The following is a 13772-nucleotide window of genomic DNA, read 5'->3' as shown; positions in this document are numbered from 1 at the left end:
AAAGGGCAGGAACAGGCCTAGTTAGGGATTTGCAAAAGCAGACGTCACAGTCAAGCTCGCAAGTAATCCGAGAAGAGGGGCCGTACCAAAGGAAAGAAAGGGCTCCTGCAAACATCTTGATTTGAAAAGGCGCGCCTTTTGAGCTCTTAATCAATTAAAGAAAGCCTCGAGACTCTTGTCGGCCGGGACAGACGGGACGTAGGAGGGGGTGCGAGGGAGGGGGGGGGGTAGTGTGTAGGGGGGGTGCATGTTTACACACGGCTGTTAAAAGAAAGTGGGGAAGGCACACAGCCCGCGGCCACTGGTTTCAAGACCAGTGTTATGGGAGGCTGCAGCGGCGGATACTCTCAGATGCTGGCAGCAAGCCAGCCACCGGCCCACACAGTGATCTAATCTGAACCTCCAAGGCCAGTGTGTATCCCAGTTGCAGGGAAGCATGTAAGGATCATGTCTCCCCACAATGTGGGGCTGGGAGTGGACTAGATACGGCCACCACGAGCAAATTAACATTCCACCTTTTTAAGCCATGTCTGGACATGGTTACTGATATGAAAACTCGGATGTTAAGACAATTGGAATTAAAGACTACTAGAGTGTGTTTAAATCACCTCTTCTAGTTTTGGAGCCATTGACTTTTTTTTTTATAAACAATGCAGTTGACGAGTTGTTGTTCCTATGGGTGTGTTGTTAGCGCTCTTCTGAATCTGTCTGCTCCAAGTTCTTTTGTCTTTCAGACTTAAGGGAGGGAGATTTCACATAGCACCCATAAAACAAAAATTTTGCAATTTATTTGTCATTTAATACATGAAAAGGGAACACTTTACACATTGTTTGTGATGGAATTTTGACGTGTTTTCACACAAATTTAAAATGACTGTCCCACTTCAATACAGGAACTGCGGTTGATAACTTTTTTGGGAGCCCTCTTAAATTCCTTCACGCCTACCTTGCTTTTCTGGGAAAATGTGTTTTTTGCAGTTTTATAAAGCGCAAATTCGACCCGAAGGTGTTTGTGCCTCTTACATGAGCACCAGTTACATTAAACAATATCACATTACATTTTTTTGTCACATCGAGATTGCGTGATTAGCCCAGAATCACAAGATGATGAACCTTGTCCCCCAGTTCCAGGGTCAGTAGCTCTTGTCATAGAGCCACATCCTCTCCCTCTGTTGGCGCCATAGTAGGCACCATGGTCTTGCCGTCCTCTACATCTGACCCAGAAGTTATCCTTAATATAAATCCAGCCCTTTTCTAAGGTAGAGTTGACACACGCAGCTAAACGCACACTTGCTGTAAAGGCCCCCGCTAGTTTCTTGTTAGTCCCGCTATGCTCTCTTATTGCAGGCACATTCATGATTTTCTGCAGCCTGATGAGCAAAAAAATAGATTTCTCAGCTCGGGGCTTTACTGACCTTGGCCATGACAGCAGCCTGCACTGACTCACTGATTGAGAACGAAGGGGGCACAGAGAGCAAATCAGATGTTTGCAATCTGCTTTCACGGTCCAGTGATCAAGAGGAAAAGGCGATTGGAGTTAACCACCGGACACCAGCCAAAAGTGGAAGTTGTGTAAGCTGCTTAACCCTTGCTGCCCCAGTCCTGGCTGTAGCATTGCTTTCTTGTACTTGTCCACACTGTAGAAACAGGCCTGCATAACCCGCGGAGAATGGGCATGGGACAACGGGACATCTCGTCCAACACCAACTATATGTTCCTGCTTGCTTGCAAATGTTTGCACAGTGTCTAAAAATCGTTGAAGGGGACTGGAGAGGCCAATCAAAGTGCAGTAATACATCTTTTAAAGTCATCCATTCTGACTGTATCCTGCTCCGACGAAATATTGATGTCTACAATTGAAACAAGCATTGGCAAAGCCAGTAGGTCTCAGCAACGCCTGAGCTATTGGCCTTATCAATGTGAATGTCTTTTAGCCATGTTGTCAAGCAGCATATCTGCTGTTCCGCATGCCAAAAGTCACTGAAAGCCCAGAATCACAGGATGTTGAGCCGATGCCATGTCCCTTTGCCCGTCATGGTGAGATGATTGTCCTGTATCTCCTAACACAAAATAGCACTATGACGTGGCTTGCGCTAGCCTCATTATAGCGCTGTTTTCAGTGACTTTCAGCCATGCAGAATGGCAGATGTGCTATTAGGCAACATTTCTTAAAGACATTCACATTGAGAAGGCCAAGAGCTCGGGCATTGCGGAGATCTATTGGCTTTGCCACTGCTTGTTCAGTTTTGACAGGGTTTTGCTGAACAAGTGTGGAAGTGATAGTGAGAAATAGCTGAGGAACTTTGAAGTGATGCAAGGATGTGTCATATTAGCCAGAGCTGCTGACAGGAGAACTTGGGAACCAGGTTCGAATCTTGGGATTGGCTGAACACTTGCGATTCTGAACAACTCACATACTCTTCCCCCTGCATACGACAATGTGTAATGTGTAATGTAACTGGTGAGCACTTAAAGTGCTCCACAATGGCAAGATGACAGAACCAGCGTTCCAATACCTTCAGGTCCTGCAAAAAAAAAAAAAAGCTGCAGGGACTAGGAAGGCGGGCAGGGGGACAGGTCAAACAGTGATGCGGGAAGGAATGGGCAGAGCGCAAGCAACAACAGGGAAAAAACCTTAGTAGAAGCAGGATCAGCAACAAAAATGGATGTGTTGTGCAATGTAACTGGTGAGCACCTAAAGTGCTCCAATACCATAGACTGGTGTTCCCGCTATGGCAAGACGGACTATGAAGCTAGCACTTGGATCGTGCAAAAATTAAAAAATAAACTAGTGCTGTTCATGTTATAACTTTTTAAGAAATGCATTTGTTTATGTACACGAGCATGCATTTTAGTGGTATTCGTGTCTGTGTACAAGAGTGACGGCCTGAAAACCCAAGTACTTCTACGGAGTGCTGGAAAACAAAGAAAAAAATAGGTCCAAAAACGGGAAGCAGTGTAAGGAGACATTTACTTGGTCCATGCACGATGGGAGAGCCAAACACAAGAAGAAGACATTATTATGCTCGCATGCCATGACGGATGTCAGCAAAGAAAATGAGAGCGCACCTGAAGCTTACCAGTTGTAGTAGATGGGAGGCTTGTAAGCCCACAGATAGAACACAACACGTCTCTTCGAGACCGTGCATGCGTTGTCTAGCTGAGACTGACAATGATTAAGAAAACCTTAGAAGTTACTAGGTTTGTGACTTGGGGGAGATGGGGGTTCTTGCTATATTTAAGAGGATTGACACATCACATAAGATTGCACACTATAACATTTCTACACACTTGCAAGGCCCCTCCATGCAGTGTGTTACAGCTCAAATAACCTTTTCTATACAATACATCAATTAATTAAAAACGTACTGCCATTTAAAATAACTTGTTAATTCATCTATATTTCTGTTGCACAACTGCAAACTTGTGTGCAGTGTTGCAATTTCCCATAAAAAAAAGTGCGTTCAAACCAGCCAGAATCAACCAAAAGTAACAACACCTGGCATTGAGCCTTATAGGGAAGCTTTTTAAAACTAAATATAAACACTAGAAAATAAACATCCATTCTAGAGTTTAAAAAATAAAACACGTGAATGGTGATCAGGGCGATGATGCACGTGTGTTTAAAAGCACTTGGCTTCAAAGAACACTAGTTTGTCTTTTAGTGAGCAGATCACTGGCTTTATTATTTGTCAGTGTCAATGGTAGGAGAAATCACTCTGAGCCCTAATAATGGTTTGAGAACAGTCTTTGCTTGAACCTCAAACCAACCTAGTCCATGGATTCTAGTGTACTCTCCAAAATACAGAGGATAGTAAAGTGAGGTATCTGGTGTGATGGCATCTGGCCTACCTGTACTGCAGTCCACTGGTTGCAGTAGCAGAGTACCTCCAGTTCAAGGCAACGTGCATTGGCCACAGAGGCACACGTGATTTATGCCTGAAATACGTCAACCCCGTAATTCAATCACGTTGTTGGAAACTGAGCTCTGGTAACACAAGAGAACTGTCAAAGCTATCGATAGGTGGCCATGCTATTCGGCATACTAAGAGCATGACTTGGGAGCGCTCTAATGCAGCGTTTAGTCACAAAACTGTCCACGTAGGCACAAGAATAGCCTGAATACAGAATAGCCTGAATACATGATTCTTCTAATCTACTCTCTTCCTTCCCAATCACTCCGGATTCCTCCTTTATTTGCCATTGAACTCACCTGTGAAGTCACTGTGTGCTTTGTGGCATACAACAAAAACTAAATAAATTATATATTTGCACTTGTATAGTCTATTGTGACCATGAAACCTTCCTTTCCTATTAAGAACTAGATACATTTCGTCCAGTCTGTCAGAAAATGGCGGCATTGCTTGCAAAACGATATGGCAGGAGAAAGAAAGAAATATTGCCCATTTCCGAGAGGAAATTGAGAAAATTCAAAGAAGGACACCAGGAAGGGCACAGGCTACCATCGCTGTAGCGTACTCTTAAATGATTCTTGTAAAAGGTTCTTGTAAGAGGTTGTAAGCTGTACCAACTTCTCTCTGAATGCTAGATGACATATGAATTCCCTTTGTTGGTTTTAAGCACACATGCTTCAGCAGCATTAATGTTCTTTCTGTACATGGAGCCAGTAACATGCACCATAGTAACTAATAGATAGCAAAACATCATGCTTCAAGTGCCAGGAATAGTATAGGTCTGGCAGAAGCATAAGTGTGAGTTAGAGTTGCTCCTTACTGAAAAATGTTGCACTTCTTGAGGTCGTTAATAATTTGCCAAACACAATTGCTCCTTTTCATAGCAAGCATTCTTCGAAGAGAAAGAGGCAGTAATTCGGTAGTAGGGCAAGTTAGGCAGAAGTAATAAATCAAGAGGTGACCTGCCAATTAGAAGAATAACCGGTTGGAAAATAGCATGTAAAGATGAGATAAAATGTTTTTTTTTCATATAGGACATCAAAAGGGTGATTTTATGTATTACACTTACGGGGGGAGGAGTCCAGTGCAGATGACTCATTCATTTCTCCTCATTAGAGTCGGTAGCTTTATCAAAATAATGAGTGTGCTGTGTGGACCCTAATTCTGTCTTCATACAGTCCCTGAATTTGAACTAGGTTGTTCCTTCCCTCTTATTAAATTATGATACACATAGGCAAGATGGATGACGAAGTGCTCTTTAGAAGTATTTCAGCAAAAAATCAGATTATTCCAAAACAACAAAATGCGATTTTTTTTGTTGCAAGTGCCACAAGTGTGGGTGCATCAGAGCCACTTGCTGACCCTGCTCAATTACTTGGAGACTGGGCTGCTGCTTTACCATTGTCTGAGTCTTGCAGTACAAGGAGTATTGATGGCACTGTCCTAATGCTGGTAAAAATGAATGTGCATAATTGCTGTTGTGCTGCTGCAGTTGTTGATTTTCTTTGCCATAGGCAGAGAGAGCAGGGTGGTGCCACAGCGGTTCCAGTTCAATTCTTTAATATATTCTGACACCGGAGTTACAATTCTATCACTTGTCAGGGCACCATAGTTTAGCAAACAGAAATTACACTTGCAGTACAGCCTGTGTGCATCTAACAACCATCCCCATCCGAGATCAGGCTTCTTCTCCTCGATGAATCCCAGATAAGGCTAATTGTCTTAGTATTGACCAAGTGGGACATTGACAAGTAAGTAATCTGTGACTCCCGTATCAATTCAACCAGTCAGCATTCTCATCAAAGGTCGCGACTGACCACCCATTGCATAGAAAAGAGAGACAGGCAGTTTGCATAATCAGTGTGTCAGTCTGGCATCACCTCCCCTCTGATATATTTGGCGTTGCTGTGTTTTGCTACCTGACACACTACGCATAAGGTGCAGTCAGATAGTAATCTTACTCTGATAATGGAAAAATGAGGTTATTGGCATTCGGTGTTGCTCCTATCGTAGTAGAGAGGCAGATGGAATCAGAGACCAAGCTGTGACATATGTACCAGCTTTGAACCGTGAGAGAAGATGGTGCAGTATTTAAGCTGGGATTAGTGGGAATCGAGATATAGCCTGCTCCGCTGAGGGAGTTTCGAGTGCTTGTGGAACGGGGCTCATTGATTGTCGTCAGTTTGGAGGAGAAGCCCCCATCCTTAGGAATCTGTTTTAGAGTAGTAGTAGGAGAGCAAAGTCACCTTCTTTAGAAGGGATGCCTAGCCTTAGCCTTCAAGTGCCAGAGCAATGCCAGATTTTCAGTTAATATTCAAGAGACGCAGTTTCTTGAAATTGCTACTTCATGAAATTTAAGCCTCGGTACCGCAGGATATTTACCAGCGTATATTGCTCAGGTAGCTGGGTGATCACTGGACGCCACCTGGACCCCTAGCCGCCTGTTACCCATGTCATCAATATATTTCACTGAAAAGAGACCAAAGGCAGGGAGCTTTGAAGAGCACCCGGGACAGGATGGGGCCAAGGGAGACGCCATGTGCACTTGGCTGTTTCCTTATGAATGCGGACTCTGTGCATACTGGTATATCTGAAACAATGAAGCCACGTCAGTCTCGTCAGAACGTTTACATTTGTCAGACATTTCAGTTTCCTGCAGGGGAGAGAAGCACAGCACAGAAGATAGACACCAAAAACAGGAAGCAAGTGGGCAGCATTAAAAATAAAAGCATTATGGGAAAGAAAAGTTAAAAAGCAGGACAAAACGTAGGAAATACAGTATAAATACAGCAGGCAACAGACATTGGTTAGAAGGGGAGTAAATGTAGATACACTCTGGGATTGAGTAAGGGGGTCTCTTCCACACAAAAAAAATACAAGTTGAAACAGTAAGGGTAAGTAAGGTCACAGGAATATCCCCAGGCAGAAAAACTCTAAAGTGCTATAGTATTCCACATCAAATGTATGTGGCAAATGTCAAACACACTGGGGCACTACCAAGGTTACCGCCATTGTTTCCACTTATGAGAAGTCAAAGCATGGGTTCACAAAATGTGTTGATGTACGGGGAGCAACTGACTTGTCTGTAATCTCATGAAGAAATTACAACTTCATGAAGAAATTGTCTTATTATTTTCTGAAACCAAATTCTGCATAGGAGAGCACTTTCCCATAATTCCAACGGGTTCCGTCTTTGGCTGATTGCAATCATGAGCCACTGAACCACTTAGCATTGCACAAAATGGAGACATGTGAATAACTGAATGTTGCAAATGATTCGGCCTCCTAATCATTGGCCTACAGAGTGTTGACTGTACTGTCGCTTGAGGCGGCAAAGCAAATTGAGCCCACCTCTGGCTGTCAGCTTGCTGCAGACTTGAAGCAGCTCCTGTTGGCAATCCAGCCCACTGTACACTGGGCGAAATATTGATGTCATGACCCCTGTGGTAAATGTTTGCCTTTCCCAAGCACAATTGCTTCTATTCATACCAGTGAGTCTTAAAAGAGAAATGTCCATGATACACGTTTCTTTCCATTGTCTTACTGGTTAGTACCATGCCTTCTTAATGCTTGTAGAATACTCATAGAAAAAAACAGCATTTCCCTTGATTGTCCAGCTGCTCTGTCTCTCTTCTTCATAAGCACACATCTTTGTAAAGCCTTTTTAACTGTGCCAGCACTTGAGCTGAGCATCCATGCCTCTTGTCCTGTTCTTAAAGGTACCTGTGGGGGTATCCTTTCAAAACGCTTGATCGAAACATCATACTTTTTGCTCAGCACACTACTGAAGGTATAAAATATTTACCACCAGTAGATACAGCACCATGTTTATCTAACAGCGGAAAGAGTTGCATGAAGCTGACGGTGCACGCAACCGGGCCAGTATGAAGCGAGCTCCGTCTCTGGAGACCGAAACCATCATTTGCAGAGTATACGGGTGCAGGAAAACAAGGCCCACTCACTCTCTTGTGCCTTCACCAGGGCCAGGTTCCTAATTTTTTAGAGCCACTGATTTCAGTGTCAAACCACACGACGCACAAATCTGGACAACCCCATCTCATTTGTTACTGTTGTGAACACACAACCAGATTTGATGCACCTTATTGTTGAAAGAGCAAATGTGATGCAGTGTGGCACCAGTGATACAGCTAATTTGAAATTAGTGATTAGTACAACAAAACCAGGTAGAAGCTCCTTGCATAGTGACTCTCGGAATAATACATTTCGGACGAGCCCATATTTGATGGGTCATAAATTTGTTGCACAAATGCTTCATCTTCTGTTCTGATGATGTATTGATGTTATCAGAATAAATATTTATGATGTTTTAAGGTGTCTTGGTAGAACATCACTCTACCAGCAACCAAGTATTGAGCTTTCAATTCACTATGCAGCACGTCTTGGACTTGTACATCAATGTACAGCTTAGCATGTGCTTGTTACCCTTTAGTATACCAACACCAGGCACCGGTTGATGGGATGTTACTTTATAACCAATAAGCATTGACCTACCCTCGACTCTATAGATAAGTGAGTGTTAATGATGTTTCAATATCCAGTCGAAGTACACCAGGCCATACTTCAGTAAAAATCCAAAGCTGAATTAAGTCTTATAGTATAGTTCAGTATCCTGTTTGGCAGTCGTTGCTATATATCTCCACACAAAACTAAACATCCAAAGACATGTTACATATGTTCCGTTATAAGACCACGCCCATGTTGGTCTTCTGCTTCAGCAAAGAGCTGACCACCAGCTAACGGTACACAAGAAAGCTGTTTGTCATTATTTCCTCTACACCCAGTACCCGTTGCTCTTATGTGCTAGTACCAGCAAGGTCGTCTTCTTTTTCAATTCGCTACCTTATAGTTCCCAATACTATCCGGCATCTGCTGGTTATAGTAATTCACTGTACACATTACGTACAGTCACATGATAATCTTGCGCTTTCATATACAAAAATAGGTAGATTAATTATGTATAAAGTCGATGCTTTGGCTGTATACTTCAGTGTACAGAAAAACACATTTTTAAGTGAATTTAAATCCTTTGAAGCAGGTGAAAACAGGTAAGGCACAGGGTGGAGAGGCGGGGTGACCCGGCGTCCGGGATTTGCCAGGACTGTCCTAGTTTTTCACCAGCTGTCCCAGTAGATTTTGGCAAATTTTGCCCATGTCACGGTTCTCAAAAAGAAGGAAGTGCGCATGTTCATGTTTTCCAAGGTAGGAGAGGCTAGCAGCTCTTGAAGAAAATAAATAAATTAAAACACAAGACTCGGTTTAAAAGCTGCATTTAACCCTTTCTGTGAGCCTTGGGTGGGCTGTGCTGGTGACGGAACGGTTCCGTCACGGCCCACTCGCCACGCCTGCGCGGCACGAATTCCGTGCCTGGCTGACGTTCTAAAGAGCGGGCGGGGCCGTGACGGAACCGTTCCCTCACAAGCACAGCCCATCCAAGGGCCGTGACGGAGCAGTTCCATCATGAGTACGGGAGCCCCGCGCGGCCCCGCCTCCCACTTAGCGCTGCGGTTGAATAGCCGCCGCAGCTAAGGGATTTATTTAGCCCCTTAGTGCCTTGTCTGTGTTTCTGTGTTGATGAGCGCTGTCAGTTAAGTCATTCCGTTTTGTTGTAAAATTGTAGTCCTTCGTCCATGTTTGGAAAATGTCTCTGTGTTTGGTTTTTAGAATCTGGTCACCGTAGGCAGAGGTGAATAGTGGCAGAGGCAGCATATGCTTGCCGTCCGAAGGGACATGAGCTCGTTTGCTATAAGGATTAGTGCACCTGACATTTTGCATTAACAACCCATCCATAGAGCAGAGAGGCAGTTATCCCCTGCTATAACCTACAAGGGAGGGCCGAGCATTGCTCTTTGTGAGTATAAATGATTGCATAGGCCGGAAACAATCATGGGCTCTCACATTTTGACCTTATTGTACATTGATATTCAGTTGCTCAATGTCAAAGTCACCAGAGACAGAGTCGGTAGGAGAATCGGTAAGAGAGGCGTATTTCACCTTGGCAGCTACAGCATCACCTCACTTAAGAAAACAGCAAGATTTCTCTTCCATCAGTAACCAGTGAAGCACTCGTGGTCTATGTGCACATCTTTTATTCGGTGTACTCAAAGGCGTGTGACACGTTTTCTTTGCAGTATAACCCCCCCCCCCCCTCCCCTTATTGTAGCTTGATAAACAGACTAGCAAACAGGCAGGCTGATTGATGGACAGATAAGAAGACAGATCCATTGAGATGTAAACAGCTATACCTACCTTTTAAGGTGGAAGAGAAACCACCTCAAAAGAAATTGAAATAAACAATTAATCCATTAATGTAAACAAATCAGATTTCACTGATCTCTACTCCAGCACCCGTGTCAGTTTTCTAAAACATTGCATTGGCTGTAATTCTTCTAGTTACAATAGCCATCTTCCTAAGTGTGGAGGCCACAGATTGGCCACATGCTAGCATTCCCCCAAAGCACCCATGAGAAGTTGTGGGCCTGTTGTGCTTCTGTACATAAATATTGAATGTGAGCTCCTTTTGCATACAATGGAACTTCTTCATCAGCATGCTTTATTTAGGGCTCCTCATAAAGTATTGAGGAATGGTTCATAAACAAGGAAGGAAAGAAACTCATATACTGATCAGACTGGGTCTTAACTAATTGAGAAAATTAAAATAGGTGTGTCCAGGGCAGAATGTACCACATTGAAAAAGATCTTAGTATTGTAATTGATACACTTACGGCATAATATGGCCCATTAATACCCCATGTGATATTTAAACAGCTACAAAAAGATTAACAAGTTTGCACTTGCCATTACAAGAAACAGCTATTCCCACAAGTAGATCCCCAAAACTGCTAGATCACTTTTACAAACGACCCATACTATAATAATATTTGCTTCCTTCCTAATGCTCATGGGTTTGTCTATACATATTGTGTGGCTTTCAGCGACACTTCGGGCACACCCCAAAAGACATTCTCACAATTACTCACTCCAACCACATTGCAAGCATATGACCTTGGAAGAAGGAGAATCATTGTTCTGAAATGTTCTTTTCAGTTTACTTGATGTTTTAACATTTATCATGTCAACACCAATAAATATTCAAGGACAGCAGCTGGATAGTTTTAATGAATGCATCACCCTGTCACACACTTTTCTCCAAAGAATTTCCTTGTAGTGATACAGGCAGGGAAAAAGCATAGGTCATGCTCAGTGGACTGAGTAATTTTGTCTTGTATGTTACCATCATTAAAGACAGACTGGATTGTTTTGTCAAGTTTTCGTACAAATCCAGTCTAACTTTTATGTCTGCTGAATGAACTTACTTGCAGTTGTTCTGTTGTGAGAACGTTGTTTGAACCACTTGTGGGATTAGTGAGAGGTTTAGGATGACTCCAGTTTCTTCCCAATCACCCTAGGAGTTAGGGAAATCAAATAAAATTGTGCATTCTGCTGAAAACGTAGCATTTTCGCATCCTATGCATGTACCTCAATGGCGTTTAAAGATTTGCCAGGATAGACCGTAGAGTCTTAAGTTAAGTCTTTCCTTTCTACTACAAACTTCTTTGAATGGCTTTTTGCAACTTTATATTTAAAATATTTTTCTATGTTAATGGCTGTAGAGTTCCATTAGAAGCATGAAGAAATATGGATTGAAAAACGCATAGACTAGAAAAATATCATCTTAGTAATATTGACTGACAGAATATAGACTTTATGTATGTCTTAACAATAGATGAAGTTTCAGACTTCGCCTTTGAAGTTGGACGAACATGGTCGTTTGTGAAGTTTCAAATCTTCTAAAGTATCCTGCATGATTTGATTCTAGTTAGTGAGACTGTATCCTTCAGATTCATTGGAAAATTGCTTCTCTCCCCTCATTCACACATAAAAGTGTGAGTTAGAATAATACGTTTGTGAAATTTGCTAGGTTTCTCAACTTTGCTCATATTCCCTCAAACTAAGTTTTTTGAAAGGCAGTGCATTTTTTCAGAGAAAAGTCATGAAGCAGAGGAAAATGTTTGCTACTTTGCCCATCTGTATACATATCCCCCTCATAAATCTCGACAGATAGCTAAAGCCACTATTGAGCACTTCAAAAATATACACAGCATGGACTTAAAACAGTTATCTAAGAATAGGTGGAAAGTGATTTTGGCCAGATTTTGGAATTTAAAACTGTTGACATTATTATAGATTCATATTTACGTAATATCAATATTTTTCTAATATGTATTATTAAGTCAGTTTTTTGCGGTATGTGTTTCTTCGATATTTGTCTTCTCTTGAAGCCTTTTCATTATGCCCTGATCATAAGACTACAATGTGGGGTGTAGATGATCAATAAATTACTTCTCTGTGGATTTGAGATTGTTGTTCACGCCATGACTTTTTAGCCACTGGTAGTTTTTTGAAGAATTTCGTACAGGTTGAGCACAGGATCCTTAAACAAATGCACCCCATCACTTTGTGGTATGATGCCAAAGAAAGGAAACCGAATTGTCAGATAATTATAAGAAGTGTAGGTGACAGGCTTGTTTTCAGTTTCCCTGACTATGCTTGCTGATCCCAAACTTCCTTTTTTCAGGGTACCTGGAGGAAAGTTTTGTGAAGTCTGGAGTCTTCAATGTGTCCGAGCTTGTGCGGGTGTCCAGAAGTAAGTGACAAACTGCATTCAGTGGCTTTCCACCGGATCTGTCAGGTAGACAATATGTACTGTGCTATGGCTCCTTACCAATGTTAGATGCAGTCCGTTGTCAAGTCCCTACAGAATATGTGGGATACTGCTTGCATGTGTGGATTGTTGTAGCGATTAGATATACTGTGATATGGGAACGCCTTTTCTTTGTTTTTCCTGGTGACTTACAGGATCTGTAATGACATTGAAATGTCAATGCACACATGGTCAATTCTGTAATAGGCAACACTCTGGAGAGAATGTAGTCATGATAACAGCAAAGCATGTATTAGCAAAGAAAATATGTGTGAATAAATCCGCATCTCGTTGGGTGATGCATCAGATTTGTCTGTGCTTGTATGCACCCCGGCAATAACAGAGGTTCCCATATGGCAGTGTGAACAGGCTGAGCAGAACTTTTTTGTAATGCCAGTTTATTACATCAGGAGTGCGCCACTACATTCCCCTTGGATTCCACTGCACTTCCACTTCCACTCACTCTCAGTGCTCTGTGGCTAGTGTTGCTGCCAGTTCTTTCACTTTGTGATTGCCAATCACTTTGCCAATCCCACTTCCAACGGGTAATGCTGTCTATCAGGAAATCCTTCTCTGGGATTAGCAAAACACCTCCACCATGATCCACGGTTATTTTCAGCCAGAATAAAGTATTGCTCTGACTAGCCCCTATTCACAGTGGTATTACCATTAGAAATTAGTTTGAAAGTTAGCAAACAGCGGTCTAGTAAATGGCTGACTGAGCGAAAACAAGAACCTTCTTCAAATGATTGAGTGGCGAATGTGGTTTTAATTTACCACTAAGAAAAGATGAAAAGCTGATTAAGTATTTTCTCTATGTCCTTTACTTAAAAACAATTAGCAGTCTTTCCTTGATGTCCGTTGCTTGCTTTTCAACAAGGTAAAATACAATTAGAAAGCAGAATAGGAAATAAAATTAAATGGATTAATGCGAATAGTGAATTTACTGTAAATATAGTACATGCACACAAACGGATTCATTTAAATATGTGTTATATCGCCTGACCGCATAAAGAATGATGTAGTACAGAAGATGAATCACCTACCTGGAAATTGCGCTTTCTTAATATGATCCCTTTCATAAAATAGTTTCAGCTCACCTTCCTCTGTGGTTTTCTTAAATATAGTGTTTGTGT

The 13772-nt window shown here is 42.2% G+C and overlaps 1 protein-coding gene across 4 annotated transcripts in view; it reads left to right on the top strand.

The window, feature by feature from the left end:
- The window catches only part of NFIB (nuclear factor I B), a 364276-nt gene that overhangs the window by 184978 nt on the left and 165526 nt on the right, over positions 1 to 13772 (top strand). For 3 of the 4 annotated variants that reach the window (XM_086961396.1, XM_086961395.1, XM_086961398.1), the window contains exon 4: positions 12511 to 12579. The exons of the other annotated variant lie outside the window; for it this stretch is intronic. In XM_086961396.1, the coding sequence (XP_086817522.1) occupies positions 12511 to 12579 (69 nt within the window). The remainder of the gene's footprint in view (positions 1 to 12510; positions 12580 to 13772) is intronic. 4 annotated transcript variants of the gene reach the window in all.

Source organism: Lissotriton vulgaris, chromosome 3_1, assembly GCF_964263255.1.
Source record: "Lissotriton vulgaris chromosome 3_1, aLisVul1.2, whole genome shotgun sequence".
NCBI classification, from domain to species: Eukaryota; Metazoa; Chordata; class Amphibia; order Caudata; family Salamandridae; genus Lissotriton; species Lissotriton vulgaris.
The sequence above is the reverse complement of the archived record's forward strand: the minus strand, read 5'-3'. Positions and strand labels throughout refer to the sequence as shown.